The 20,549-nt window shown below is 38.8% G+C and overlaps 3 protein-coding genes and 1 long non-coding RNA gene across 8 annotated transcripts; 1 reads left to right on the top strand and 3 right to left on the bottom strand.

Moving 5' to 3' along the window:
* Positions 1–305: 305 nt before the first annotated feature.
* Positions 306–1,292, bottom strand: LOC143215804 (uncharacterized). 2 transcript variants are annotated; one of them, XM_076438293.1, is made up of 4 exons: positions 1,031–1,292; positions 734–952; positions 614–661; positions 306–549 (listed from the first exon to the last, which is right to left on the bottom strand). In XM_076438293.1, exons 1-4 carry the CDS (start codon positions 1,290–1,292, stop codon positions 419–421), a joined length of 660 nt encoding a protein of 219 aa, XP_076294408.1. In that variant the 3' UTR covers positions 306–418. The 2 variants fall into 2 exon arrangements, with proteins under 2 accessions (XP_076294408.1, XP_076294409.1); XM_076438294.1 differs by having other exon boundaries at positions 306–546.
* On the bottom strand, positions 1,216–3,752 carry LOC143215803 (uncharacterized). Of its 4 annotated transcripts, none has more exons than XM_076438290.1 (5): positions 3,548–3,752; positions 1,885–2,466; positions 1,733–1,795; positions 1,452–1,660; positions 1,216–1,352 (listed from the first exon to the last, which is right to left on the bottom strand). In XM_076438290.1, exons 2-5 carry the CDS (start codon positions 2,434–2,436, stop codon positions 1,343–1,345), a joined length of 834 nt encoding a protein of 277 aa, XP_076294405.1. In that variant the 5' UTR covers positions 2,437–2,466; positions 3,548–3,752; the 3' UTR covers positions 1,216–1,342. The 4 variants fall into 4 exon arrangements, with proteins under 4 accessions (XP_076294405.1, XP_076294407.1, XP_076294406.1 ...); XM_076438292.1 differs by lacking the exon at positions 3,548–3,752 and having other exon boundaries at positions 1,885–2,107; positions 2,182–3,532; XM_076438291.1 differs by lacking the exon at positions 3,548–3,752 and adding an exon at positions 2,680–3,532.
* Positions 3,753–4,450: 698 nt separating this feature from the next.
* LOC143215873 (uncharacterized) lies at positions 4,451–5,970 on the bottom strand. Its single transcript, XM_076438454.1, has 3 exons — positions 5,928–5,970; positions 5,371–5,711; positions 4,451–5,300 (listed from the first exon to the last, which is right to left on the bottom strand). The coding sequence occupies exons 1-3, from the start codon at positions 5,958–5,960 to the stop codon at positions 4,451–4,453; spliced, it is 1,224 nt and encodes a 407-aa protein (XP_076294569.1). The 5' UTR covers positions 5,961–5,970.
* An 8,409-nt stretch (positions 5,971–14,379) lies between these two features.
* LOC143215809 (uncharacterized) lies at positions 14,380–17,965 on the top strand. Its single transcript, XR_013010445.1, has 3 exons — positions 14,380–14,795; positions 16,110–16,306; positions 16,388–17,965. It is a non-coding gene; the product is annotated as an uncharacterized LOC143215809 (long non-coding RNA).
* Positions 17,966–20,549: the final 2,584 nt, after the last annotated feature.

Raw genomic sequence — 20,549 nt, 5'->3', positions numbered from 1 at the left:
AGATGAATTCCATATATTTTAATTTCCTACTTCAATTTTCTAAATATAGAATGCTAGTTACAATTCACATTGTTATCTTCTACTTTCGGAGAAAGACTTTTACAAAGTAACGATTTATAAGAGAAATAACTTGTAACAACGTAGTATCATCCATATCACTGACTGTTGTACTTTTTACTTTTACATATCGAGTACAAAGATCTCCGTTAGTCGTGTACTCGAGCAATCTGTCTTCTGAAAAAGATTTACACCAGAAAGATGGGAGAAAGTGGTCGCTAGTGATGGGCAATACTTTGAATGAAATGTTTTTGTTCCTTATAATTTAAATAAAGCTTTTATTTTGTAAAAGAAACAGCGAGAACTTATTCAAGGTCCTAATAGTAATAAATAATTTATATTAACCAAACTAAAGCATTTTTTATATAGACCAATATCCTTCAATAACTTGTAACAACGCAGTTTCATCCATATCACTGACTGTTGTACTTTTTACTTTTACATATCGAGTACAAAGGTCTCCGTTAGTCGTGTACTCGAGCAATCTGTCTTCTGAAAAAGATTTACATTAGATAGCTAATAGAATTTATCTCAGTTTGGGGATAGAGATATTTACCTGTACTAAATGTTCCACTAAAGCAAGTTCCATTATACGCACCACTGTCTGAAAACGAATTTAAAATATTTTACTTGAAGCATACGTCGAACGTAGCGTAGGTAATGTATGAAAACGTACCACTTGACTTATAAACATAGTGATGTGGTCCATAATCTTTATTAAACATCTTCAAAAATTGACCAATTGGCGGTATCCCGGAAACTAAATTATCTTGGAATAACTTAATATTGGCGATCCTTTCTCTATTGGCACGAGTACGAATCCGTGTGACTTTTAAGTTTTTTAATAAACGTTCGTAATCAGTCGTTTCATCTTTGATTTGTTTTAGCAAGTTGTCTGCAAATCATATTTTTAAAAATGGTACTGCAAAGAAACAAAAAGAATTGTACGTATTAAAAGCGCGTTAAAACTTACCTAAAAAAATCCACAAATTCGGCCGTGTTGTTTGGAAACGTTGCGCAAGAGTATTATTAAACGACTCAACGATGTTGTTAGTCCTCACTGGAGAACCGGATACGCTAACTTTGGAAGAAATAGGAAGCCACACATTGCGCAGATATGCCATAACCAGAAGTACAATTGGAAATGTGCCGCATGTACGGTCAGCGACTAACTGAATTTGATGTAATGGTTCTGGAAACATATCGGATGGAGCTAAAGGCATAGTCATGGCCATTGACAGAATTTCTCTCGGTGCTCCATGCAACCCCAACTTCTTCCACTTCCTTAATAGAGCCTGAATAATAAAAAAAGGATTATTCGATTCTCTATTCAGCACGTTCACGAGGTAAGTATTGCAAAAAATACATGAAAAATGCCAAGAGTTATATTCTACCTGAGTAAAATGAAACCAGTATCCATGTATGGTAACCCATGTATGGGGAATTGTGCTTGTACACTTTCCATAGCAGCTCTCTCGTAGTCACACATGACAGTTTCTAAGTTGTCTTGCAATCGTGGAACAAGAGAAACTATTTTTCTCCATATTGCTTCGTACATTGCCTTAGTACGACATTCACATAAAACGAAAATGGTAGTGATTCCCTGTAAATTAACATCATTTTTTAATCTGACAATGTGAGACAAGCGTAATGGAAATTATCAATAGTGGTATACCGTGTCATTGTAACGTATGTATACAGTGTAGAGTTGATGAAAAGGAGGCATTCGTGGTACCACCTAATAAGAGATAAAGAATGATCAAATAATGGAGACTCTCTTTACTTGAAAGATATTAATCATATAAATGGTTTATGTTAAATACTTACGGAAAAAGTGCCATCCATATATATTTCTTTGGCATTTTCTAATGCAGTTAGCAATGTAGTATTTGAGAAAATTAGAGCGTATTTGTTATCGTTCGAGATTGCACATCCCTTGTAAATTTCTTTCAGGACATCATAATTATCTAATATTTCTTGCGCATTCGGCACAGTTTTTGGCAAACTTGGTCGTGATTTTCTCTTCTTCCTGGACATTATCGATTTCATACTATTGTATGAAATATATGTTGCTGCGTCAGAATTTGTACGACAAATATTATCAAAGATGTCTTTATTATTTACTGAAGGATTGTTACTGCATTCCTCGAGCATGGCTGATTTCAATTTTAGTATTTCTGCACAGCGCGGGTCGTTAGGATGAGTGTGTGGTTTTTGCACAAAATAATGATCATCTTTTTGAATTAATGTTCCTGTACATTTGTTAGTTTGTCGACCAGAACAACGGTAGATCTTTGGATTCTTAGAATCTTTGTTATAAGAATATCCTTCGTAAACGTATACATAAGTATTCTTTCTTCTCCCATTAAAAATTTCCATTTCACATGCAGGTAGGTGTTAAATCCACTTCTAAAACACAAGTACTATTAACGAAACGCTGATCGCGCGATAAAGATACGTGTTAACGCGAATACCAAGTAAAGAAACAGAGAGAAGAATAATTAGTTAATTTAAAGTAAGCAGAGTCCTATGCCCGGTAGGTAAATGATTTATACTATGAAATTCAATAACTATCTGCGACAACTGCTGCTCTATATTTCTAACGGACATATCGACAGGCACCTCGCGATTGTACGTCGAAGAGTGACTGGAGCAGTGCTGCCAGATGGTTGTGAGATCGCAACCAGGTACTCTCCTACTTTTCCCCTTCCACTATCCTATTCCATCGCTTTAGGATTGAGTGGGGCAAATGGGAGACACATTGCGCGTGCGCGATGGGGACGCAACGATGACAGATGAGATGACATGACATTTCGCAGGTTTTAGGTTATTGCCGCGTATCGTATCGTACTCGTGTACATATACGTACTTAATGAAATAAATCATATGGTTCGTTCTAAATAGACATTGTAAACATTCTTTATTATATAATAAATAAAATGAATTGTAACATGTGGGAGTTTCAGTCGTGAAGCGAAGTATGAATGCTTTCTTTTATATGTACAATTGAAAAAATTTTGAAATCTGTATGTATGTAGTACTGAGTTACATTCCAGTAAAATCAATAAATCATAATATATTTTAACACTGTTAACCCTCATACGCTTCTCAAAAATAGTTGCATAAAAGAGACTGGGATAATAAATTCACTCATTTTTCTTCTACACGATAAATTGGCAAATTACGTTTTATTTGTAACGTTATATTTTAAAGAAATACAACTCACAACATAGACATAAAGGGATCAATAATTACATAGTATGTGAAATAAGTAAATGGGTGAATTTTACGCGGCAATAACCTAAAACCTGCGAAATGTCATGCCATTGTTGCGTCCCCATCGCGCACGCGCAACGTGTCTCCCATTTGCCTCACTCAATCCCCGTCGCACACGCGCAACGTGTCACATATTACTCTGGTCATCAGAGAGGGGGTACCTCATATCGGCGTGATTCCCCTCATCTGGCAGCACTGGACTGGAGTGACTCACGATCGCAGTCTCGCGGAAGGCGAGAGCGCCCGTCTCGAGTCTCGAGTCCCTTCCTATTACGCCGCGCGCCTCAACCAATCAAATTTAAGAATTCGGAGACGGCCGTTTGCCTTCGAGTGCCGAGTCTTATGCATGGTTAGCTCACAGCCCGTGACTGTATACGCCGCTGCCGTTGCCGAGCGGTGTGCGAGAGAGAAGGCATGCGAAGGACCTTGTAGAAGGAGAAACATGTGTAAACTTGATCCAACGAGAGAGCAGTACCGTTTCGCGCAGCTCGACTGATCGCAGCGCCTTGCTGCGAGCCTCCCAACTCCCACTCCACTACGCACTCCCCACTGTCTCGACTGAAAGTTTCATATACGCGGTGTCCAGAAATGAAATGAATTAGGATGAAATTATAGGCCATTATAGGGAATAGAAAATCGCGACTATTTGCAAATTAATGAATTAATATATTTTATTTAAATTAAAACATAATTTGTACATTATTTTCATATATGTTATTATTTACATTCATATATTAATATTTACAAAACATGTACAAATTACAATTTACAGACCATTTACAAATTATAACTTACAACTATTTACAAATTATAATTTACAACTATTTACAAACTATTTACTAATTATAACTTACAACTATGTAGGAAAATAAATGGAAAAGGATGACTGGTGTGGACATTCAAATAATAACAACTATTGACGGTGAAGCCGTCCGCCAAGAATGCGATTTATAAATATTATAAATTAAATTACATTACATTAACTTAAATTAAATTACATTAAATTACATTAACTTAAATTAAATTACATTAAATTACATTAACTTAAATTAAATTACATTAAATTACATTAAATTAAAAATTAAATATACATATTTACAAATTATTTATAAAAAATTTACACGTCGATGTCCGAGTCATCAGACGTCTCCAACAACTCGCCATTTTCTTTCAACACGGAATCAGTAATATGGTCGAGTTCGTGGAGCCTGTCTTCCTCCTTTATTGCGTGGCGAATGAAATTTTGCCAATTGTCGGTGGACACATTTTCGATGGCTTCGTGTACAAGTTCGCGGACATCTGCTAACTTGTATGTCGTATTCCGCGCTCGGATAAACTCCTTAACTTTTGCCCATGCGAGCTCAATGGGGTTTAGCTCGCAGTGGTAAGGGGGAAGGCGTACCACGGTACATCCATGTTCTGTGGCATATTCATCGATGACAAAGATGTTAGGCTGCCGATATTTATCAACTAAAGCTAATAACTGAACTTTGACGTTCCGTGGATTCACCTGTTCCCCCTTACCCTCGAGCCACGTGATTATTCGATCCCGTGTCCAACTCTTCGTTGGATACTTATCCTTCCTCACGCTGTGGTATGGCGCATTGTCCATAACAATAACTGCCCCATCTCGCAGCATGGGCAAAAGTTTGCAGAACCACTCAAAAAATGTGTCCCCGTTCATCTCATGATGATAATCAGCAGAGTCTTTCTTCGACTCGAAACAAAGGAGGGCCCCAGGTACAAATCCGTCTGCTGACTCGACGTGTAAAATAATTAGACGCTTACCTCTTCCGGTGGGAGCAGGTATGCCTATCGATAAGCCCCTTTCTTCGGCGTTCCTTGGGCAGCTGACACTTGCATCCACCCACAATCTCCTCTTGCAGTCCCCGGCGTTGATCCACGTTTCATCGAGGTAGTAGATGGGGCGTCCTTCTTCACGTAGGGTCCTTATTCTTTCGATGTACCTACAATGTAAATTGTATAGTGTACAATAGTATAAAAAACATTTTTGAATGTATGTTGATTGTTACTTACTGTTGCCGCCAATATACAATACGGGGTTCATCAATTAGGGCGCTGTTGCGCTTCCTCACAATGTATTTAAACTCCATACATTTTAGAAGCGTGTGGAGTGTTGTCTTCTTGAACGAAGGAAGTTCTTCATCGTTGTTAATAGCATCTAGAATCTTGTCCAACGTTGGAATCTCCCGATTCAACCAAAAGCTGTGCACCTTCCTCCTTATGGCTATGAGGTCTTCTTCCGATGTCTTCTCCAATATGCTCAATCTTCGCTTCTTCTTATTTGGCGATGTCACGTTTCCTGTTGTTTTGTACTCCGCCAGAGTTTTGCATACAGTATCCCGTCCAATTCCTGTCTGTTTAGAAAGGGATTGGACGATAGACTTGTATGTCATGCCTGGGTTCACTGTATTGACATGCTTATACAGATTTACCAGCATCTGCTTTTGAGCAGATAGCACAAACTAAATAGAAAAAGAAACACAAAGCCAAACACCAATCATGCATAATAAATAAAACAACCAAAAACCATGCATTAGCATGCATAATAAATATTTATAATACGAACTTACCTTCCCTGGCGGATTTTTCTTTGGTGGTGACATATGGGATGGACCAGGATTTTAAATGCCCTGAAGATCCTGAAATCACTTGTAACTCTTTAAAATTTAACCGCCAAAAACACACTTTGAAAAGCAAACCACACCCGGTATAGCTGCGAACAAAACGGTTTGCGGCGCTGGAGCACGTGGCGTCACTTCGGTGCCGCTGCGCGCATGCGCTGTGCATTGGGAAGGGAACGCATGGAGTGGGAGTATTACCAATTAGGACGAAGATGCGCAGCGACGGACGAAAACTGGTCTTCACGCGGTACTCCTCTCTCGTTGGATCAAGTTTAGCTAGGGAATACCCACAACGACGAACGTTGCTACCATGCTTCTATAAATACTTCACAACAATTGTCCTCTCTCGCACCTCGCCTCGATTATCCGCTTATCGACATTCCTTAATTTTAACGGTAGTAATAACGGCTTTGACCCCCACGATCCTTCCTTTGGACTATAGCTTAAATTTTACATTTGGACAACGTTGATTCCAAGGAGGGTATGCGTTATATATATACACATTACTCGCGTTGCTAAGAGAATCGATATTTATCACGTCAAAGACCGTGCTGCAATTGATTAGGGAATTCCCACAATGCTAACGCATTATCAAACCACAGCACAGCCGACGGCAAGAGAAAAGAATGAAATTCTATGTTCGGAACGTAACAGTCCTCCCTCCTTAAAATCATCGTCGTCCTCGACGATACTGGCAGTGGATAATGCGTTATTTACGGTACAATTATGTTACACAGATGCGGGAGTGTGGAACAAATAATACGCCACTTTAGGAGAGCAACAGCTCATATTGCCGATCATAAACAATGCGCACAAGAAGGTTCCTTTTTATTTTCGTCGCTCGCGTCAGCTTAGTTCCCCCCATATATAGTGTCATTGGTTTCGATCGATTATTCCTTCCAATAATATCACGTGCGCAGTTTATAATTAGTTTGGTAATACTTCCGCAACCCTCAACATCAAGTATGTCCAAGTGAGGACAGTTTCTTATCGCTCCGCAGACGTGCTCGTCATTGATTGCCGGGTTGCCCCTGCTGTGCAATTCCTCCAATGTGTGCAAATGGGCAAACACCTCCCCCTCCAGTGTTGGATACATATGATTTATCTCGAGGATCCGAAGGTAGGCCAGCGTTGCTAACGGATTCAGTGCATCCTCCCCTCTCACGTTGGTACATCCGGTTAGGTTAAGATATTGGAGCAGAGGCATTTTCTCTGCGATTTCATAGATCATGGTTTGTGTGACCCATCCACAGAACGTTAGGCTTAGATGAGTCAGTTTCCTATAATTATCCGTTATGGGCGACATTTGCCCTATAGGTCCGACATCTAATTCGACGAAGTCTGCTACCTCTGCGCCCACTACGTTCGCTTCCTGTTGTTCTTGTTGCTCCTGTTGCAGCTCCTCAATGGTATATGCATGAATTTTGAGGGATGTCAGAGTTTGCTGTATTGCTGTATTTTCCCTGAGTGCATTCAATACGCTATAGTTCGGCAGTGGTTCGCAAAAATTTAACTCTATGTATTCCAGTTTTTGGAGTTTGGCCAATACACCCTGTAAAAATTCTATTCGCAGTCCTTTACAGCGATATAAGGTCAGCTGTTTTAAGCCTGCGTGCAGGTGTAGTAGAGATCGTCCTTTTAAAACTGTCCGCGTTGCCTTAAATGAAGTTAATTGCGCTGCTCCTTCCAGGACTTGTATCAAGTCCGTGTACACGCTTCCGCAACATTCGCCTATACTCAGTTGTTCCAGCCTATTTGCTGCTTCCGCTAGATTTCTCATCGCCGATGGTCTGATAGGCGCGGCGGTAAGATCGATGGTGGTCAGTTCCGGAGCCTCCTTCAAGGCTATTGCTACCACCTGTGGTCGCAGGGACTGCGTCAGTGTTTCTTCCGCAATCGTTATTTTGTGAATATTTCGTGTTCTTCGCACCAACCAGTAGAACGCATCTGTTGTGACTTTTCTACCCGACCAGCCCTGTGGCCAGCGCCAGTCTGTAAGATCCAGGTGCCTAATTTGATGAAACGAAGCCAGAGCGCCGGTTCTCCACCTCCGCGATAATTGTTCCATTCGGGCCCTGTCTGGAAATGGTAGATACTGCGCGATATGCACTATGCATTCTATTGGTAGCGGTATTTTATCCGTTAAATCCAGTCCCGGAAATGGGTTAACGCCTGGTCCCTTCACTGCTCCCTTCCCCGTCCATTATCAACAATGTTCCGCTATTAATAAAAATTTTTACTTAAGTATACCATGGTTAAGCGCAACAACAAATTCTAGTACAACATGATGTTTGGTTGATTAAGAAGACATTCAATGTTTGCGTTATGTTTATGGGAGCTGGGTTGGTTTTCCTCCTTCCCTTTTCCTGCATTGCCGTGGTATGTACTCCGGCTTTAATACAAGCTTTGTGACATTGGTGTTCTCCACTAGAACATAACTATACTTCCTCTGTTTTATAGCTAAAATATGATGATCCCGAAATTTACGGGAACCCGACAGTCCAGTCGAGCCGGAGAAAGTCGAGCGAGCTCGAGCGAGTACTCGAGACATCTGAATGTTCGAGTAGCTTGATCGCATCGAGTAGCTTGATCGCATCGGGTAGCTTGATCGCATCGGGTAGCTTGATCGCATCGGGTAGCTTGATCGCGTCGGATGCTTGATCGTCACGGATAGCCGGAGACATTCGGATTACATTATTACATAGATTAGCCAAACTCGGACGCGATCTTTTTATACTCGTGATTAAACATACGATTAGTAATTCGCACTAATGCGGTCCTGAATTATGTACTCGGTTTTATAAGACGAAATATACAATATATATATATATTTCGGTTGTGGATTTCGGTTTCGGCTATGATTCTGATGATTTCGATGATTTTTTATAATGTTACACAAATCAACATTTTGAACAAATAATTACAAAAATTTGTATTATAATGTATTATTAAACTATTATCTATTATTATTCTTTATTTGAACAATTTTTTAAATACGTAATCTTTTATAATATTTACAATTTTATTTATATACTCATTATTTAAATACGTATTTATTATTTAAACAATTATTTAAATAAATTTTTATGCTGCAAAATATAATGTATACAAATCCGTTTGTATACTTATTATTTATATAGCTATTTATTATTATTTATTTAAACAATTTTTAAATAAATACATTTTTATAATGTATAGAAACTTGTTTATTTTACATTATTTGAATTATTGTTTCAATAAGAATTTATTGTCAAAACGATTATTTAAATAAATAAATATCTGTAATATATATATATATATATATATATATATATATAGGGGAGTTCCCCTAGCCCCGGACGGTACCTAGTATCGGACATTAGCTGTATCTCAATAATCTGAAATGCAACAAAGTCGTTTTAACCGTCAAAACAAAGGAAAGGCTAAAACAAACGACGTGCGGAAATTGCACGTTTCTGTCGCGTGAACAAAGCCATTAAAATCATTCGACTGTTAGCGTTCTTGTAAAAATATTATAAAAGATTACTTATTTAAAAATATTATAAAAGATTACTTATTTAAAAAATTGTTCAAATAAAGAATAATAATAGATAATACTTTAATAATACATAATAATAATAATTATTATTATTATTGTTATTATTATTGTTATTATTATTATTGTTATTATTAATTATTATTATTATTATTATACACGGACAAATTTTTGTAATTATTTGTTCAAAATGTTGATTTGTATAACATTATAAAAAATCATCGAAATCATCAGAATCATAGCCGAAACCGAAATCAAATTTAATCACGAGTATAAAAAGATCGCGTCCGAGTTTGGCTAATCTATGTAATAATGTAATCCGAATGTCTCCGGCTATCCGTGCCGATCAAGCATCCGACGCGATCAAGCTACCCGATGCGATCAAGCTACCCGATGCGATCAAGCTACCCGATGCGATCAAGCTACTCGATGCGATCAAGCTACTCGAACATTCAGATGTCTCGAGTACTCGCTCGAGCTCGCTCGACTTTCTCCGGCTCGACCCGAACCCGTATATGCGGGAACCCTCGCACTCCTAAATATATACAGGGTGTCCCAAGACCCCTTCGACTCCGGGAAATGGGAGGTTCCTTAGGTCATTTGAAGCAACATTTTCCTTTGCACCAATGTCAGCCGGGGCTTTGTTTAGGAGTTATTAACGAAAAACACGGACCAATCAGAGCGCGACCTAGACGCGCGATGGCACGTTCAGCCCGGCGCGCCGGGAGACGAGCGCGGTGTAACGCCGCGATGCCGCAACGAACAAGAGTTTCTTGAGATTATGTGAATCTTCCCCGATTTGGATGAGCTTTGGATATGTTGTCAAGACCATGATTCTGAACAACATTTCCCTTTACAGTTTTTGTCGGCCGGCTTTAGTTTACGCGATAAGTAACTTGTAATTGTAAATCGATCGATGTACTATCTGAACTATCTCCTCTCCGATTTCGATGAGCTTTGGATATGTTGTCAAGACCATGATTCTGAACAACATTACCCTTTACAGTTTTTGTCGGTCGGAAGAACTTTACTTGTCAATTCATATGGGTGGATCTCTTTACCCGACTTACGGCAACTTTACCCGAACGAGGGAAAAAGCAGAAACTGATTGTATTAAAACCTCACTTATTCAGCCGTAAATCCATTTGCTGCTTCGAAATGTGTGTCACTGGGTCACTCGGTGACGAACTGCACAGATGTCTTCAGGTATACGACAGTACCGAAAGCTAAGGGACGTACGGCCAGGTCGACGAACTGCACAGCCGGTGGTAAAAGGCCTAAGGGATGCGCGGTCAAGTCGACGATCCAGAATTTCACTTTCACTTTCGAATCGATAAATAATTCGTATGTTTATTTCACACAGATGCCTTGAAATTTTTCCACACTCACAATCACTGTTCACATTTGTCAACACATAGTTATGCACTAATAATAATTGCCATATCCCTTGTCCTGCTGCACAAATCACAACAATCAGGTAATGCAATCACTAGACTGCGGATTTCATGCATTTGTAGCAAACATGAGTAGGTGCATTTTAAGACACTAGAGAGATTAAAGTAATGTCAGAACACCAATGTATTATTTTCAACTTCTTAAAATGATCACAGTAAGAATCAAATATCTGTCTGGCTCCTGTCCCTTGTAATAGCGGCAGCCAACTTTCATTTTACATAAAGATCCGCAGTCTAGTGATTAGATTAAATAATCGTTTAATTAGTTTAAGCAATTATTATTAGTGCATAACTATGTGTTGACAAATGTGAACAGTGATTGTGAGTGTGGAAAAATTTCAAGGCATCTGTGTGAAATAAACATACGAATTATTTATCGATTCGAAAGTGAAAGTGAAATTCTGGATCGTCGACTTGACCGCGCATCCCTTAGGCCTTTTACCACCGGCTGTGCAGTTCGTCGACCTGGCCGTACGTCCCTTAGCTTTCGGTACTGTCGTATACCTGAAGACATCTGTGCAGTTCGTCACCGAGTGACCCAGTGACACACATTTCGAAGCAGCAAATGGATTTACGGCTGAATAAGTGAGGTTTTAATACAATCAGTTTCTGCTTTTTCCCTCGTTCGGGTAAAGTTGCCGTAAGTCGGGTAAAGAGATCCACCCATATGAATTGACAAGTAAAGTTCTTCCGACCGACAAAAACTGTAAAGGGTAATGTTGTTCAGAATCATGGTCTTGACAACATATCCAAAGCTCATCGAAATCGGAGAGGAGATAGTTCAGATAGTACATCGATCGATTTACAATTACAAGTTACTTATCGCGTAAACTAAAGCCGGCCGACAAAAACTGTAAAGGGAAATGTTGTTCAGAATCATGGTCTTGACAACATATCCAAAGCTCATCGAAATCGGAGAGGAGATAGTTCAGATAGTACATCGATCGATTTACAATTACAAGTTACTTATCGCGTAAACTAAAGCCGGCCGACAAAAACTGTAAAGGGAAATGTTGTTCAGAATCATGGTCTTGACAACATATCCAAAGCTCATCCAAATCGGGGAAGATTCACATAATCTCAAGAAACTCTTGTTCGTTGCGGCATCGCGGCGTTACACCGCGCTCGTCTCCCGGCGCGCCGGGCTGAACGTGCCATCGCGCGTCTAGGTCGCGCTCTGATTGGTCCGTGTTTTTCGTTAATAACTCCTAAACAAAGCCCCGGCTGACATTGGTGCAAAGGAAAATGTTGCTTCAAATGACCTAAGGAACCTCCCATTTCCCGGAGTCGAAGGGGTCTTGGGACACCCTGTATATACAGGGTGTCTCAAAATTAGGTCCGGAGCCGAAAATGGGAGGTTCCTGAGATCATTTCAAGCGACATTTTCCTTTGAAAAAATGTCGTCCGCGGCTTCGTTAACGAGTTATTAACGAAAAACACGGACCAATCAGAGCGCGAGCTAGACGCGTGCAGCCCGGCGCGCCGGCAGCCGAGTGTCGGTGGCACGCCGCGATGTCGTAACGAACAAAAGTTTCTCGATGATGTGAATCCTCACCAATTTCGATAAGCTTTGGATATGTTGTCAATACCATGATTCTGAACAACATTTCCCTTCACAGTTTCTGTCGATCGGCTTTAGTTTACGACATTATTGTAAAAATTTGTAATTGTAAATCGATCGATGTACTATTTCCTATCCGATTTCGATAATCTTTGGATATGTTGTCAATACCATGATTCTGAACAACATTTCCCTTTACAGTTTCTGTCGATCGGCTTTAGTTTACAATATTATTGTAAAAATTTGTAATTGTAAATCGATCGATGTACTATTTCCTATCCGATTTCGATAAGCTTTGGATATGTTGTCCATACCATGATTCTGAACAACATTTCCCTTTACAGTTTCTGTCGATCGGCTTTAGTTTACGATATTATTGTAAAAATTTGTAATTGTAAATCGATCGATGTACATACTATTTCCTCGCCGATGTCGATGAGCTTCATTTCAAAGGAAAAAGATATTTAAAACATCGAATTTATAACATATTTCAAAGTCATCGAAATCGGTGAGGACCCACATCATCGGCAACTTTACCCGAACGATAGAAGAAGCACAAACTTATTGAATTAAAAACTCACTTATTCAGCCGTAAATCCATTTGACTACCACATACAACCACCACACTTTTACATAATCTTCGAATCGGTGTTTTCGAGAATCATACGATTCTCGAAAAATCAATATCTCCTTGGGAACGATTTCATTTGTTTTAAACGACGCTTTCATCGAATACATTGTACGCTGGGAGAGCACAGTTTCGCGCGGCATCGCGAAGAGCATCGAACTCTTTCCGCGTCGGAGTAAGTAATTTCGTTCGATATCGATACGAGTTATAAAAGTGTGCTACGAGTTCAACAATTATGTAAAAGTGTGGTGGTTGTATGTGGTAGTCAAATGGATTTACGGCTGAATAAGTGAGTTTTTGATTCAATAAGTTTGTGCTTCTTCTATCGTTCGGGTAAAGTTGCCGATAATGTGGGTCCTCACCGATTTCGATGACTTTGAAATATGTTATAAATTCGATGTTTTAAATATCTTTTTCCTTTGATATGAAGCTCATCGACATCGGCGAGGAGATAGTATGTACATCGATCGATTTACAATTACAAATTTTTACAATAATATCGTAAACTAATGCCGATCGACAAAAACCGTCAAGGGAAATGTTGTTCAGAATCATGGTCTTGACAACATATCCAAAGCTTATCGAAATCGAACAGGAAATAGTACATCGATCGATTTACAATTACAAATTTTTACAATAATATCGTAAACTAAAGCCGATCGGCAGAAACTGTAAAGGGAAATGTTGTTCAGAATCATGGTATTGACAACATATCCAAAAATTATCGAAATCGGATAGGAAATAGTACATCGATCGATTTACAATTACAAATTTTTACAAAAATATTGTAAACTAAAGCCGATCGACAGAAACTGTAAAGGGAAATGTTGTTCAGAATTATGGTATTGACAACATATCCAAAGATTATCGAAATCGGATAGGAAATAGTACATCGATCGATTTACAATTACAAATTTTTACAATAATGTCGTAAACTAAAGCCGATCGACAGAAACTGTAAAGGGAAATGTTGTTCAGAATCATGGTATTGACAACATATCCAAAGCTTATCGAAATTGGCGAGGATTCACATAATCGAGAAACTTTTGTTCGTTACGACATCGCGGCGTGCCACCGACACTCGGCTGCCGGCGCGCCGGGCTGCACGCGTCTAGCTCGCGCTCTGATTGGTCCGTGTTTTTCGTTAATAACTCGTTAACGAAGCCGCGGACGACATTTTTTCAAAGGAAAATGTCGCTTGAAATGATCTCAGGAACCTCCCATTTTCGGCTCCGGACCTAATTTTGAGACACCCTGTATAAAGATTAGTCTTCAGTGTCGCTATCCGTTATTAAAGTTATTCGCTAGTCGACCCTTCGAAGCACAATCTTGAGTCTGCGTTGCTATGTATTCGTTAAGGCTTTGGCCTTCATATCATGTCAACAATGCGTGTGCCCCCTTCTCTCTTTTCCCTATGCTAATTGTATCTTGTCAACATGTTTTGTAAATTGCTTTCCGTTTTCGTGTTCTAATATAACATTATTCTTTTCCAGAATTGAAACGATCTTACAGGGACCTCGATAGTGCTTCTCAAATTTTCCTATTTTCAGTTTGACTAAGGCTGCGCGTACAGTGGATCCGTTTTCGTCCGACATCCGACAACGGCTCACACAGACGAGCGAGCGAGCGGATTACAGCGGTAATCGTGTTCATTGCATATCAAACGCCGCACATTACGTGTTTTCTTTGTTATACATCCCGGTACGTGTGTCGAGACTCGCGTCAACCCATTGTCATATCGCCCTAGTCAGACGCGACACAAACAAACGTTGCTCAGAGTCCAAATTAGAGCTAGTACCTTTACCCGAGTATATGAGATATCCGGGTACTCGGGTACCCATGAGACACCCGGGTAGAGCAAAAATACCCGGGTATCTCATAAGACAGCCGAGTACCCGGGTACCCGGGTGCCCAAGCATCTCATAAGACAGCCTACTACCCGGGTACCCGGGTGCCCAAGCATCTCATGAGATCTCAGAATTGGCTACTAGAATTATTACTACCCGAGCTGAATTTCGGTTATGATTCGCTCGTGTTATTCTGTATTCTGTTCGGCCCAAGAACGTACAATGTATGCAAGCAGACAGAGTGACCGTATATTAACACGTATATGATTAAAAAACACAAAAATTGTTCGGCATAATCGGGCAATTATTGATATCTCGACCACTACACTGATTTCGATGATTTTTTATTATGGTATACAAATCGACATTTTGAACAAATAGTGTTTGTTATTTCAACAATTATTTAAATTCATTTTTATGCTGCACATATAATGTATAAAAATTTGTTTATATACTAATTATTTAAATTATTATTTATTATTATGAATTTTTTAACAATGTTTTAAATAAATAGTTTCTTATAATGCTTACAATTTTATTTGTATATGCACTATTTAAATACGTATTTATTATTAAACAATTATTAAATACATTTTTATGCTGCACAAATAATGTATACACATTTGTTTAGATAATAATTATTTAAATAGTTTTTAATTATTATTTATTGTTTAAATAATTTATAAATTAATTAATTTTTATAATGTATAGAAACTTGTTTTATTTGTTATTTTCATTATTATTCCAATAATAATTTATTGTTAAAATAATTGTTTAAATAAATAACTTTTTGAATGGATGAATATAGAAATAAATTGTAAAAATTTATTCATTTAGAATTTAAACAATTATTGTAACAATAAATTCTATTATTGAAATAATAATTCAAATATTGAATATAGAAACAAGTTATAAAAATTTATATGTTTAAACAATTATTTCGACGATAAATTATTATTGCAATAATAATTAAAATAATGAATATAGAAACACATTATAAAAATTGATTTATTAAAACAATTATTTTGGCAATAAATTGCTATTTAAATAATAATTCAAATAGTGAATATAGAAATAAATTATAAAAATTTATATGTTTAAACCAGTGGTGAGCAACCCGCGGCGTATTGTGGGTCAAAAGCAGTGTCGCCAGATGAGGGGAGTCACGGTGAAATGATGTACCCTCTTTCTGATGACCAGAGTACATGCGCGTGCGCGACGGAGATTTAGTGGGGCGAATGGAAGACACGTTGCGCGTGCGCGATGGGGACGCAACAATGACATGACATTTCGCAGGTTTTAGGTTATTGCCGCGTAAAATTCACCCATTTACTTATTTCACATACTATGTAATTATTGATCCATTTGTAACATTCGAACGTAGGGAGGATGTGCCAGCTCACTCGGCTGTCCAGGGTTTTTCTGCGCCACGAATGAACAACGCCGTTACGGATTAAACAGATCTCTTTATTAGGGACCGAGGTCCTTCATCACAGCATGTACGTCGGTCGGTGACGTGAACTATTATAAAGCGTAAGTTAAACATGAAGTCGCGGACGCGATACGATTAGAGCGCGAAGACAGTGAAACGCAGAGCGCGAAATGATCGGAACGCAAAAGGACGCAGGATGAGCGCGAAGACAGTGAAACGCAGAGCGCGAAATGATCGGAACGAAAAAGGACACAAGAGAAGCGCGAAGACAGTGAAACGCGGAGCGCGAAGACAGTGAAACGCAGAGCGCGAAATGATCGGAACGCAAACTTAAAGCTAACGGCGCTAATTGTATGACGGCGAACAGTAGAGCGAATGGTACATGAAATAGTGTACCCGACAATGCATCGGTCTAACCGCGGGCGATAGTGACTTGACGACTCCCTAACGATCTCGACGCAGCGTGGTTACCGCAGTGACCATTTTATGGCCTTACAATGTTTCGCATGGTGCAGGTAGTCAGGAACGAGATGCTCGCAGTTTGTGCCGCCTGAGCGTTCTAGGGATTCCTCGTGCCGCGTGACACTTGAGGTCAAGAGTCCCGTGCCGTGTGACACTTGGGTCGAGGATGTCCGGTGGTGCGTGCCACTTCGGACGGCGGAGATTTATGTCTCTCGCAGGAAGGGTCTCCCCGTGTTGTATGACACTTGGGGCCTTGGCGTGGTACGCAGGAAAAGGTTGGGACAGCTCGTGATACAGTCGTAGCATTCGAGAATTCTCTCTATTAGCCAGATCGTAGCTCGAACTGTTTTACTACGGCCTCCGCCGCCCTACTTATACGCCTGTCGCGAACTATTCACTCGCGAGAATCCGCGGCGTCGCGGTAGCCACCTCGCGGCCGTCGCGGGAAGTCGCGCTTCGCGGTTTCGCGCGGCGCGCTCGCGTATAGTGTATGAGGGAGATGTCTCGTGTCTTATACAATCATTACACATTTATGTCTATGTTGTGAGTTGTATTTCTTTAAAATGTAACGTTACAAATAAAACATAATTTGTCAATTTATCATGTAGAAGAAAAATGAGTGAATTTATTATCCCAGTCTCTTTTATGCAACTATTTTTGAGGAGCGTATGAGGGTTAACAGTGTTAAAATATATTATGATTTATTGATTTTACTGGAATGTAACTCAGTACTACATACATACAGATTTCAAGATTTTTTCAATTGTACATATAAATAGTAAGCATTCATACTTCGCTTCACGACTGAAACTCCCACATGTTACAATTAATTTTATTTATAATTGTTGGAATTTTAGGTTAAGAAGTTTTGGTTTGTGAAACACACTTGATATATTTGAAGGAACACATACATTTTATGTTGAACAGAAAAAGATTGTGTCGTCAAAGAGACGAACCTCAATATAACTCAATATAACTTTTCTTGTATAACATTTCGAACAATCGTGCGTTCTTTTCTCACACGCGCTTCTACGCAACTCTTTATATCACGCATTTTTTGAGAACGAGTAATCTTTGCTCACTGGATGGCGCCACGAGTATTGGAGATCGGTAACATAGAAAATTCATGATATATATATTTACCTCTTACATTCAACACGCCTCCTTAAGGGGGCCGTCTCCTAGCAGATGACGGTCGCGCGTGAACACTCACACACCGCTAGAGTACACTCACACACCGCTAGACCACGTATACGTACGCGAGAATTGCTAGGATCAGGGAAATGCGTTCTGATTTCTCGATAATGCAAAGACGGGGGTTTTTATTAGTCAAAATCGCTAGATAAAAGATCAATCTAGTGCGCTGTTTGCTTCAAAAGTCGTTCTATTACGTTTCCGAGCAATGATTTTGCAATATTCGGCTGCATGTTGCCCGTCGGAGAGGCTAGTACGCCGGCGTGACTGCAGCCCCATCTAACGGGCAACATGCGACGGGCAACATGCAGCCGAATATTGCAAAATCATTGCTCGGAAACGTAAAAGAACGACTTTTGAAGCAAACAGCGCACTAGATTGATCTTTTATCTAGCGATTTTGACTAATAAAAACCCCCGTCTTTGCATTATCGAGAAATCAGAACGCATTTCCCTGATCCTAGCAATTCTCGCGTACGTATACGTGGTCTAGCGGTGTGTGAGTGTACTCTAGCGGTGTGTGAGTGTTCACGCGCGACCGTCATCTGCTAGGAGACGGCCCCCTTAAATCTATAATCTTGAACTTTCTATAAACATTCATAAAATGATCGCAACTACGCATTCAGTCTTATTCTCAAAGTAACTTACATTAATTAGCTTATGTTCTAATTTTACATGTTAATCGTATTTCTTAACTTAACTACTTCAAATCAATCTCAACGCTTTTCTCATTTTCAAAAATTTCGCTTTATCCAAGCTCTTGTTAACATATCCGCTAAATTTGATTGTGAGTCGATTTTTACAATATCAATTGTCCCATTTTCATAATTTTCATTAATATAGTGAAATTGTACTTCGATGTGTTTAGAGTTCTTATTAGTAAAATTTCCAAACTTTGCGATCGCAATCGCACCTGAGTTATCTTCATACATGGTTATTGCTTTATCGAACTTCACATTGAAAGATTCAGTTAACAAGTTTCTAACAAACAGTATTTCGGTCACCGCTTCCGACATAGCGGTATACTCTGCAAAAGTTGAACATTTGGTTACTGTATTTTGTTTGTGAGTTCTCCAGAAAATTAAGTTTCCATATAATCTAATTATAAAGCCTGTCGTAGACTTTCTATCTACATTATCGCCTGCATAGTCAGAATCGACCATACAATCCAATGTTTCATTTTTTAAATTATCATAGTAAGTTAGATTCAGATCTTTTGTTCTGTATAGATATTTTAAGATCCGCAGTGCATATTTAAAATGCGTTCCGTCGTAACAACTTTGATAGCGACTTAAATAACACTGTCCAACAAATTTCAACTTTTTTTGTGATTTCAATATACTGTTGGGTCCTTCTTATAGAGTTTTTTGCGCTGATTCCGAACCTGGTTTTAATTTTTTTCCTATACGTCCAGTTTTTGAAAATCATGGCTTTGAAAAAAAAACATATTTTTCAACTTTAAACAAATATTGTGATGTTATTATAAAAGATATTGAATTGTTGTTTACAGCAAACGATTCTGTAGACTTTCCTGAATACAGTGATATCCAATATTAATACATTATGATTGTTTAAACATGTTTAAACAATGATTAAAGACGGAGATGCACCACTTTTGCACCAATTTTTGCGGATATTTTCGAATTTATCTCAAAAAATAAGGGTCCAGCGAAAAATTGAAGTATACCACGCGAAAGAGCAGACTTTTATCTTGAGAAACCCCCCTGTGAAGTTTGCATGGTCGACGTTTTTACCGAACCAGAAAGCAAAATATCTTCGCCCGACATGCGTTGACGCCAGTGGTGCTCTTCCACTAGCGCGGTCGTTCGTCGGGATACGGCGCGGCGCGCTGCGGTGAAACGGCGCGTGGCTATAAGCGCGCAATTATGTCAGCTTACTTAAATGTAATATTTTATTAAATGTTATACTATTGTTATTTATTATTTATTAGTATATTTATTCTGTATAAATTATTTTTGTATTTTTTAATGTTAGTCTCTCGTTTATAGTATATTTAATACAAAAAATACCTTACTAGTTTATTGATTTATGTGTAGGTTTACTCTTAATGTAACTGTAAAGATAATGGAACGGCGAGGGGGGAAGAAGTAACATAAGGAAGAGATAACAAAAAGGAAGAGAGTGCCCTGTATAACTCACGGCATTCGGCACATTAGTGCGACTGTGCTGTGCTAATAAATAAGATTGTCACGCCTTTCTTTTTAAATGAAATAAAATTTGATTCGTTTCTAATGAATATTTATGTGAGCATTATAAAATAAATGTAGCTTTTATATGACGAGAATTTTTTTTTTGCATAAAAAAGTAACATTCAATTTAGTTTCTATCTCTTGCAATCGATGCAGACAATTTTTATTTTGCATAAAGATCCGCAGTCTAGGAAAACTACTACAAATACTACAATAAATAAAATCTATCATTTAATTTTCCCGCCTCGA

This window comes from Lasioglossum baleicum, chromosome 14 (genome assembly GCF_051020765.1).
Source record: "Lasioglossum baleicum chromosome 14, iyLasBale1, whole genome shotgun sequence".
Lineage (NCBI taxonomy): Eukaryota > Metazoa > Arthropoda > Insecta > Hymenoptera > Halictidae > Lasioglossum > Lasioglossum baleicum.
Note: the sequence above shows the minus strand (reverse complement) of the source record. Positions and strands in the feature narration are given on the sequence as shown.